The 10620-nt window shown below is 47.0% G+C and overlaps 1 protein-coding gene across 3 annotated transcripts in view; it reads right to left on the minus strand.

The window, feature by feature from the left end:
* Nucleotides 1–4775, minus strand: part of CPEB2 (cytoplasmic polyadenylation element binding protein 2) — a 50168-nt gene extending 45393 nt beyond the window's left edge. For 2 of the 3 annotated variants that reach the window (XM_069856276.1, XM_069856274.1), the window contains exons 1-2: nucleotides 3162–4775; nucleotides 874–1152 (exon numbers count right to left, since the gene is read on the minus strand). In XM_069856276.1, coding sequence (XP_069712377.1) covers nucleotides 874–1152; nucleotides 3162–4523 — 1641 coding nt within the window. In that variant the 5' untranslated portion in view covers nucleotides 4524–4775. The remainder of the gene's footprint in view (nucleotides 1–873; nucleotides 1153–3161) is intronic. The other variant, XM_069856275.1, reaches the window with a different exon arrangement.
* Between the last annotated feature and the right edge of the window lie 5845 nt (nucleotides 4776–10620).

The following is a 10620-nucleotide window of genomic DNA, read 5'->3' on the forward strand; positions in this document are numbered from 1 at the left end:
TTGAGACAAAAAAAAAAAGCTGAAAGAGGTGTAACAAAAACTGATGTATAGAATTAATGGAATAACGACCTTTTTACTTTAAAACATAGTTTTTAAAATAAGTTGTGCAGGCTTTTTTGCAACTTAAAAAAAACATACCAGAGGTATAAACTGTTAGGATGGTATCTGAGGTTAGGATCCATAATGATAAGAAGAAATTTCGTCACTAAATGAATAAAGGCAGGAGCAGGACAAATAATATTTTACCAACAGGTAACTGAGACTGAAGTGAAGTGACCTTCTTAAAGTCACACATGACTGGCTAAATTCAGGAGGTGAACTCAGGTCTTTAGTTGTAAGACATATCCTCCTGTTTAATACTTCTATCTCACAGGGCTCCCAGCCAAAATATAACCTAATTACAAAAGTTGCTAGAGGAGGGGGAAAAAAAAATAAAAAAAATCTCCCTAACATGCAAATGTCAGTCTCAAATACCAGCAAAAGGTAAACATCAGAGACTACAGGATAGGATAATCTGTGAACAAGGACAAGCAAACAAAACATATCCTGAGTTTGAAAGGGATTTATAAGAATATATGAGCTTTACCATAGGCAGAAAATACTTGATAGATTAAGCATTTTACTTTATTGCTGTGTCAGCAGCTAGTTGCTATCTCTCTTGGTAGTCAATATTCTTAATTTTCTGTCAGAATCGTATGTTGCCAAATGCATTGAAAATGTTGGAGTTAGTTGCAATTTAGCATTAAAGACAGAAACATACAATTTTCAACCAAAGTATCAGCCCTGTAACTACAGTTTAATTCTCCTTTAAAATGATTAATACCAAAACGCTATGCAAGTACAACAAACACACTAGTTATATACCATCCTTACCTGCAGTGGAAGGAGCGTATTACTGTTGTTGTCAGTTCGGAAAACGTTATCTTCAATCCACGATTTTGGTGTTAGTGATGGAGTGGAGCGAGTAAATTTAGGAGGAGCGATGACATTACCAGAAAAGGGTTTCTTCAAGGGAGAGATCTGGTTCATAGTTCCTGGAATTCCCATGTTTCCAGTTCTACGATGGTCTCTGCCATGCATTCCTCCCCAGGATATATTTCCTGTGCTCCAGCCGCTACTTTGATTGCTCCAGGGCGACTGCTTCAGAAGAGGCTAAAAAGAAAGATTAATTTATATTATTCTGAAAATACCTGAAATGTTTTAAACAACCAACCACCAAGTAATCAATGTGCAGAGATTCCTGTGAGAAATCCTGATAAGAAATTCGTTACTGAGGCAATGAAGAAAGCTTAACACAGCATTAGGAAAAAAAAAAAAAAAAAATGTAATTCCCACTCCCTCACACTCTCCCCACAAAAAACACAGTACTAGTGCATGCAATTTAGATTATCATTTTAGTAATTGGTGGCATTCTTTAAAGCTATTTATTAAAACAAACCATGTTACAAAAACCCTGAGACTATTTAATCATACGTTATTTGGTATTATGTAGCAAGATCTCTGGGAAAAACATCACAGGGATTTCAAATAAATCAATTTTAAAAATTATTATTAAAATAGTAATAATGATTATTCTACCAATAATCATTATTTCTACCCAGTGAGTAGTAGTATTTCACTACAGTGAGCAGAAATTTAAAAATTAAAATTCAGATGCCAGATTATTATCCCCCCCCCCGTATTCTGAGTATCACCGTTATCAAAATTACCATACAACAGCATAAAGAGAGCACCGACTACTGTACAGGCAATCAGTTTGAAGAAGCTATCTTAACATTTCCACATTTCTACTGCCCAAGTATTTCTAGAGTGATGAATGTGGATTTCTACAGAGTGGAATCTGGGTGTGTATATGGGCGTTCCTTTTTAGACGCACTATAAAGTATTTCTGTATCTAACAAGTGCACTATATTCCTCAACGTGAAAATGTCAGTTTTTAGAGAAAAGATTTTACAGGATTATAAGCTTTTATTTGTAAGCCACAGCTTGTGCTAAAAAAGTGACCAATAGCAGTTGCCATATTACCAAGAGGTGGACCCAGTGAGCCTGACTGACAGTGAAGAACAGTATCTATGTTTAGCATTCTCAATTTTGACTGTTCTTGGAAAGGTTTTTTTCTCAAACACGGAAATGGTGTGTGTGTGTGATACTCTAAATTTAGTTCTCCTGAGAAATCAAAACACAGTACTTTTGTCTCAAAGCTTAGCTGCACACAACCTTCAGCTTAGAATTCTAATAGCTTAAAAAATTAAAGCATGTACATACAATATATATTAGAAAAAACGGAACTTTCTTAAGACAAAGATAGAATCATGACACCGCCACCTCCCAGAAAACAAACAACCCACTAGAGCCATTTTTGGTGAAGTAATCAGGAAAACATCCCATTCCATATAATTATAGATAACTATATTGTAAAACTCAAACACTTTGGCAGGCATTTTGGGAGAGGCAGGCACTGTTGTGAAACAAGCTTAAAGAGATAATGCCTAACATTAACAAGCCTTCAATACTGCTGGCTATACTGTTATGGCACTGTTTAAGTTTACCTACAGCTTGTATCTGAGAGAAAATTCCTGTATCCCCACTGTTGCTTTGGAATCTGTTTGGAGAGGGTTATTCTAGATGTTGAGGACAACCAGCTCCTTCACAACGCGTCCACATCAGCACACTTAATGTTAGATTCTAGTTCTGATGGAAACGCTCCACAAACCCAGCTCTATCGATCAAAACTGACAGGATATAATATGAGAATGAATGAAAAAATGAAGACAGGCCGAGGTTACATAGGCCTTGTCATAAAGGAGCAGATGATCGGAGCGGGATGCAGCTATAACGCCCTAGCAGGCGATACTAACGTGAACCTGCTTTCCTCCCACTTCCCAACAGGAATACTTTGCTCTAGGAAGAAAGGTTAACTTCCATTTTAACAGCGGATCGTCAAGCCGCTCGGTTACGACAAAGCCGGCGGCAGAACTACGGCCGAGCCTCCGGACACAAACTCGAGTGAAACCGGGTCGAGCCCCGGCGAGGGCAGCGCTGACAGCTCCCCCCGGGGCCAAGCCCTCCCGGGCCGGAGAAGCGGCGCTCGCCGCCTTTCCCAGGAGGAGACCCCCACCCCGAAAGGCAGCGTGGCAGCCCCGAGGACCCCGCCCCGGTACCTGGTGGTGGTTGTAGGAGTTCCTCTGCTGCAGGAAGGCGGCGGCGGCGGCGGCCGCCTGGTGTTGGTGCTGGAGCTGCGGGCTCACGGGGGACCGGCGGTTCTGCTGCTGCTGCTGTTGAGGTAAATTCATCTGCGGCGGCGGCGGGGCCGAGAAGGGGCTGCCGAAGGGCCCGGCGCAGGGGTTGTGAGGAGACACCGGCGAGAAGCTCTGGAAGAAGGCGGGGTTGATGGAGGACGGGATGCCCGGGTAGAAGCTGGCGTCGGACTCCGGGCTGGGCGGCGGCATCGCGCTGATCTGGGCGCCGCTGGAGACCGGCGGGGGCTGCGTCTGCGGGGGAGGCGGCGACGAGGTCTGCACCGACCAGGGGGTGCCGAAGCCGGGCAGCGGCGGAGGAGGAGGGGAAGCCGCCGAGGAGGAGCCGCCCCCGCTCTGGTGATGGGAGCTGGGTATCTCCGGGCTCTGCAGGCTGCTGAAGCCGGAGCCCAGCCCGCCGGGCAGGAGGGTCCCGGGGCTGCCCAGCAAGTGGCTGTTCGGGGGGGACTCCATGGGGGGCAGCTCGGCGCTCGCCGGCGGGCGAGGAGGAGACGGAGGCGGATTCACGCAGGAGGAGGCGGCGGCCACCCCCACATCGGGGTCCGCGGGCGCCGGTGCCCCCGGGCGGGCGGGGGCGAGCCGCTCCGGAGCCCCGGTGCCCGCGCCGCCCGCGCTCTCGGCGGGGCTGGGGGGCCGGCGGCGCGACGGCTCCGGGGGGCGAGCGCCGAGGAGTCGGAGCTGCTGCTGCTGCTGCCTGCGCTCCTGCTGCTGGTACTTGTCAGTGGGGTGGCTGAACTGCTGCTGCTGCTGAGGGGGGTGGTGATGATAGTCTGGGGGGTGGTGGTTATTCAGGGGGTGGCTGCTCCCGAGCTGGGCTGGGCTGCCGAGCCGCTGCTGCTTAAACTCTTTCCTCTTCTGGCTCAGCTGAGGAGGCGGCGGCTGTTGCTGCTGCGGTTGCTGCTTGTTTAAATCCTGGTGGGGGCTGAGACTGGGTTTAAAGTCAGAGGAGGGGTGGCCGAGAGGGGGGTGTCCTGATGCGGGGCTGCTGCCCAGCCTCTCGTTGCCTGGCGGCTGCTGCTGCTGCTGCTGTGTCACCCCCAGGATCAGCTCATCCTGCATGTTCTGATGATGCGCAGCAGCGGCCGCCGAAGGGGACGGGGAGGGCGGCGGCGACCCTCCGGAGGAGCCGGTTACGGCGGGCGAGAAGGGGCGGGAAGAGGAAGGAGTTGCTGGAGCCACTCGGGAGGGGAAGAAGCCGGCGCCTCCGGCACCCGGCGCTAGGCTGGGAGCCGCCGCCTGCGGGAGCCCGGGCCGGTGATCCCCCATGCAGCGGAGGGGGCTCCCCCGGCACCGGCGCGGCGGAGGGGAGCGCTCCCCACCCCGGGGGCCCGACGGAGACAAAAGATAATTAATAACCTCGGGGGGTGGGGAGACGACCCGCCCGCCTATAGCAAACCACTATGGAAGCCAAACCCCAGCCACTTTCTAGAATAAAGCCTTCTTCCTCGTCCTGATCTCCACTACGATCGTTTTAAAAATATCAGATCCCCTTTGACAACAATCCTATTTTAGCGGTTTTTTTTTTTTTTTCCTCCCCGCCTCCCCCGCCCCACAACCTACGGGGACCCCCGGTAGGGCGGCCCTTATCGCCTACGGTCACCCCCACAGCGATCCGCTAGATCTTCACGACACCCCCGGACAGGACGGGACCCGCCTCCCCCCGCTACACCGTAACGCAGGGGGAAAAGCGGGACCTTTCCAGGCTCGGCACCGCCGGGGAAGGAGGCGGGCGGCGCCGGTTCCGCTCCACCCCCCGCCGCCTCCCCCGCCCCAACTGCCGGCTCGGAGCCGGCTGCGACGCCCTTAAGAACGCCGGAACATTCGTGCAGTGACGTCACAGCCCCACCCCCCCAGGCGGCCGCTGGCCCGCGGTAATGAGCCGGGCGCCCCGCCCCCTTATTAATAATACATGAGCGCGAGGCCACGCCCCCCTTGGCGCGGAGGGGGCTGCGCGCGCTGACCGACGCCCGCCCGGGTGAGCGGTACCACTTTAAACAGAGGAGGGGGGGACGGACACAGTCCTTAAGTAGCGCCCTGAACACTTGCGGGCTTACTGGGTGAAGAAGGCGCACGTTGGCCTTCGGCGACGTGCCTGCGGCCAAGCGGGAAGTAACCTGACTCAGAATAAGTTCATTTCGCTTCGCTCTCCGCGGAGTGGGGGAGCGGTGGTTCCGCCCGGCGCTCCCGCGGCGGAGGGCGAGCGCCCCGCCCCTTTGCCTCGCGCGTTGCTCATTTGCATGTGACGCAGCGCCGCGCGCGGCCCCGCCCCCCTGGCCCCACTGGTCGTGGGGCACCGGTGTCCCCTGGGGACGCCGCCGTGTCACCCGGCACCTGCCGCCCAACCAGCTCCTTTGCCGGTTGAGCTGTGACCAAGCCCCTCCTGACCTGTGGTGGCAGGTGCTGGTGGTGCCTTTTGAGGCACCTCCTGGTGGGGTTTGGCCCTTTCCACCTAATGGAAGCGCAGCACTTATTAACTGTTCAGTACAAATAAATAAACGGCTTGGCAACTGTAAATGTGGTGCTCTTATAGGTGTAGGTGTGCCTGAAAGGGTAAAATAAAAGACCTGTTGTTTGTGCTCTGGGAAGGCTGTAGTTGGGAGTTGTTTGGCCTTGAGAAGAGAAGGTTGAAGGGAAACCTTATTGCTCTCTACAACTACCTGAAAGGAGGTTGTAGAGAGGAGGGAGCTGGCCTCTTCTCCCAAGTGACAGGACAGGGCAAGGGGGAATGGCCTCAAGCTCCGCCAGGGGAGGTTCAGACTGGACATCAGGAAAAAATTCTTCACAGAAAGGGTCATTGGGCAGTGGCACAGCCTGCCGAGGGAGGTGGTTGAGTCACCAGCCTTGGAGGTGTTTAAAAACAGGTAGACAAGGTGCTGAAGGGCATGGTTTAGTAGCAGATAGGAATGGTTGGACTCAATGATCTAAGAGGTCTTTTCTAACCTAGTGATTCTATGATTCTGTGGTTCAGCAGTGAGAGAATTAATGCACAGGTACTGGATGTGAGAGTATGTTGGGGAAATGTCATTGTGTGCCTGACCTATTGTACTTTTCTCTAGGCATCCATTACTGGCCACTGTCAAAGACAGGATGGTTGCTCTCTGCTTGGCTGATGGACCTTTGGTCTGATCCAGTATAACAATTCTTGTTTGTTATATTTCATAGAATCACAGGATCACTTGGTTTGAAAAGACCTTTGAGATCATCAAGTCCAACCGTACCTATCTACTACTAAATATTGTTCACTGTGCTGTTTGAGTCAGCTTTTGATAAAGGAGATTTTTTTCAGTGAGTTCTAGTCACAGGCATTAAGTACTTCTGTTAATGTTTCTGCTATACACATATAATATGTAGAGGAAAAAAATTGGTTTAGCAGCTGCAGTCATCTCTGATGTGATCATGAACCTGCATGGCTGTGTGTATTTGGATACCCAGGGCATCTTGCAGGGTTAAGATGAATATATATTTGCAGCATAGAAGAGTAATTGATAAATATTTATCTTTGCTGTATTACGGCTTAGCACTCTGGAATTATTCATTATATTGGCATCTGTTTCGAGAACTCTGCAGCCGTGTCTCTTATAAGTGGTAAAAAATAGAGTGCAGACAGAGGCCCTACAGATGATCACATGTGAGTAAATGTTGCTAGACGAGTAATGGTTTCTCTCTGAACAGTGAGTTGCTTCACAAGCATGGTCCTCGTAAACATCAGTTTTGTGAGCTGCAAAACTGGTAGCATCTGGCTTCCCTTTGTGTTTGTGTCATACGCCTGACACTCACTTATGTGCAAGCCTGAACAGAGGCTGTCCTTTACCTGGGGCGTTCTCAGGCATCTGGAAAGGGTGGAAACAATGCACACCGTGTCACTCTTGTAAGCAGCTGCCTATTTCTATAAAGTTTGTAGGAACTCAGCTGGATTTTTTTTTTGTAAGCAGCCAGCTTCTCTATTCCTCACCTTTAAATCAAATCCAAATTCTAGCAATTTTTCCTTCAAAACAGGTACCATGACATCTCTGAGTTGACTTTTTGAATTGGCTGAAAAAAAAGAGTACTCACATCTTCTGTGACAGCTTATCTCTATCACGGTAGCTACCTACCCCAGTCATGCATGTTTATTAAAAAAAACTTCATGTTTCATGGGGTGAATCTCATCTAATTTTAATCATGTAAAAAGTAAGCCTCCGCTCTGCATTAGCTGCCTAATCTTTTACAAACAGAAGACAGGTGCTACCAAAGGATGATTCATCCTATCCTAATGCAGGTACCTTTAGAAAGAGAAACCTGATCTCTCTCTTTGCTAATTATGAGGGAAGCTTTTGGCTATGTCTTCATGCAGAATCCAGGAGGTCTTTGGTCCTCCTTGGTCTTGTGGCATATGCTTCTTGTCTCTGATATAAGCAAGAACAGCTGTACGGAGTTAAAACCAAGAATCCTTTGGGCTGTGTATTCTCTCTTCTGGCTGTGGTACAAGGCCCCTTAGTATATGCTGAGGCCACAAATTCTGGCTTCTCCTCCATAAAATCAAGTCTTTTAACTGGCTTCTTGGTGCCATCAAGTAATACTGAGTCTGGTCCTTGGCACTGTTTGTTTTCTCTCTCCAGTTCCCAGCTCCTTGATTTTTGACCATTTGGCCTTTGCACCATCTTGCTGAAATTTTTTTTCTCTGTTGTAATCACTTGATTCCCTCCTGATTTCTTTTATCTTAGCTGTCCCTTTCCAGGGAATGTTTGTAAGCTTTTTTTCGGATTGCACTAATAGGAAGGTAATAGTCCCTGAAAATAGGTGCCTAAACAAATGTGTAAGAACAGGCTGAGCATGTGTAATGCTTTCTTCGGTTACCTCAACAATTTGCAACTCAGGAACTTCATAGATTTGCCTTTCCAGACCTTATGGGATGCTCAGACTCCACATTCCCTGATTGTCTTTGAAAAGCAATTGTCTGCTTGGGCCTGAAGAACAGAGCTGGCTGGCAGAGGCCCTCATCTCAGTGGCTTGGGGAGGCTGGAGAGTCTTGGAGCTGCTAGGAGTTGCTTAGACTAGACAACAAGCGTTACAAGAAGCAAATGCCAAGCCATACACAATATTGTTATACATAATATATAAACTGAAAAAAAAACCCCCTTGTGTTGCAAAATGAGCTGTCAGTATGGTAAAACCAAATATACCTATGTTATGGTTGTTGTGGCCATTAATCAACCTCCTTCTGTGTATTTATTGCAACAAATGTGCCTGGCATCAACTTCACCTATGAAGCCTATGGCAGAGCTTGGGATGACAGCTCCTGGGTTTGCCAGTGCCTGAAAGGCAAGGACCATCTTATTTGTCTTGTGTTCCTCTTAACTGCTGAATTTTGTGTGGGAAACTGAACCAGCAATGCTATAGAAGAGAAATCACAAAGACAAATCAGAAGAAATTATACAGAATAACACTGTGTAAAGACAAATCAAATAAACTGTAAGGATTACTAAGCAGCTCTTCTGGCTGTCATTTGGGTGACATGAAAGGGATCATCAAGGCAGTGGCTTCTAAATTTTCCTCCTGACTGGTTATCATCTCTTCTAGAAATTACTATGCACAGCTCAAGTTCTTTCCTTTTTATAAACCCAGGAGAATAACACCTGCTATTTGCCAGTGTTTGTGACAGGACGTTGTTATATGAGAAAGGATTTGGCTCCACCATTTCATAGTTCTGCTTGAACAAAACAACTTGTAACAGTTATACGAGCTGAAGGGGATTGTGTTGAGATACTGTCTTCAGAGTAATCTGTGGGTTTAGCTTCTCTAAAAAGTGGGGGTACAGTCTGTATCTTTTCCTAATCAGAGACCACTAAATAGCAGTTACAGTTTTGGGGATCATAAAATAAATGATGGAACTGAAAAAAAATCGGAATACTTAGTAGACTTTTCTGTGCTTGTAGAGTTCCTGCAATGCTTCCTCATTTTGTAAATTAACATGAACACCAGGATACGAGGAGCCAAATGTACAAAAAAGAAAACTCTGCTTCTAGAATCTGCTATTTCCCTCCTACTAGCTAGCTGGAAAATCACTGTGGCTGTGATTTTTTAATATGGGCTGCAAGTAACATGTCCACGTGAAAATGATCTTTGTTTTCATTACAATACTAAAAGCGGCTTTTCTGGTGAATTTTTGCAGTTGCAGTTAGAAAGTAAATGTGGCTACACATAGTACTAACTTCATAAAACCCTTTTTCTTTTCAGTGGCTCTGCGTAGAGACTCATCGGCTGCTTATAATGCAACAAGTTGTTCTTTCCACAACCTGCAATATTTATAGGCCTTTCACCATTTACAGTGATTTACTACACCGTTTGACCCCTCTTCCAAGGCTCTACTACTATAAGAAAATTAGAGGGTTATTAGGGGATATTAGTTGCTTGTTTTCTTTTTACTGTTTTGCCTTTCCTTCTCCCTTTCCACATCTTCTCCTCCTCCTGCTCTTTTTTTCAGCGCTCTGTATTTAGGTAGCTCTGTCCTGCACTGATCACAAGGGCTTTGCTAAGAGATCCGTCTCAATCTTCCCTGCAACCAGGCTGTTTAGGGAAGTACACAGTCTGCTGTCCTGTGGTCTAGGACATGTGCCTGCTTCATTCCTCAGTTCAAGCTTTGAAATGAGTTTGCGTATGCATTCCAGGAACAGCACATTGTTCTAACTGGGAACAAAAATATATGATTCACGTACTTTTGGTAGAGCTGCTTCCTCTTAACCTTAAAGTTGATTTTTGTTAATGACTTTTTCCTCCCATGGAAATGTGGAAAACAATCTGGGAGTGCAGGTTATTCATATAGAAAAGCAGATGATAAGGTTTGACATTTCACAGGAAAAAGAGGTCTGAAGATTTATATCAATGTGTTTCATTTACTGTTTTTCTGGTCTTGATTTTTTAAACTCTGAAGATAATAATCATGCATTCTTAGGAAGGAGGTAGGCAAGTCTTTTTTGGCAGTGAACAGTCTGTTAAGTCACAGTAGCTCACCTTTTTTCCTGCTGTTTTTTCTCATTAAAAGAAATAATATTAATTGGCCAGATATAACAAAATTTCATTTTATCACTGTGTGTTGGAATGAAATTAAAACTGGTAGGAAAATATAACACCAGGGATTGAAATAGTTTGCATTATTCTGTTCTTCCCATGACTGTGTTTTTGTTTGTTTGCTTGTTTTCAAAGTTAAAAAATTTAAAATCTTAAAATTCACAGAAGATGTGCTGCTTTCTTCCTTAATTTGAAACCCGGCTTCTACCATGAGAGCTATGCTGCCTGCTGGACTTGAAGGATATGGGTTCTGGTCACAAGAATGCAAAGCAGTGATTTACTCTGTTTTTCCTCCTCTTTGCCCTGGAGTTTAACC

Source organism: Phaenicophaeus curvirostris, chromosome 4, assembly GCF_032191515.1.
Source record: "Phaenicophaeus curvirostris isolate KB17595 chromosome 4, BPBGC_Pcur_1.0, whole genome shotgun sequence".
Classification (NCBI taxonomy): Eukaryota; Metazoa; Chordata; class Aves; order Cuculiformes; family Cuculidae; genus Phaenicophaeus; species Phaenicophaeus curvirostris.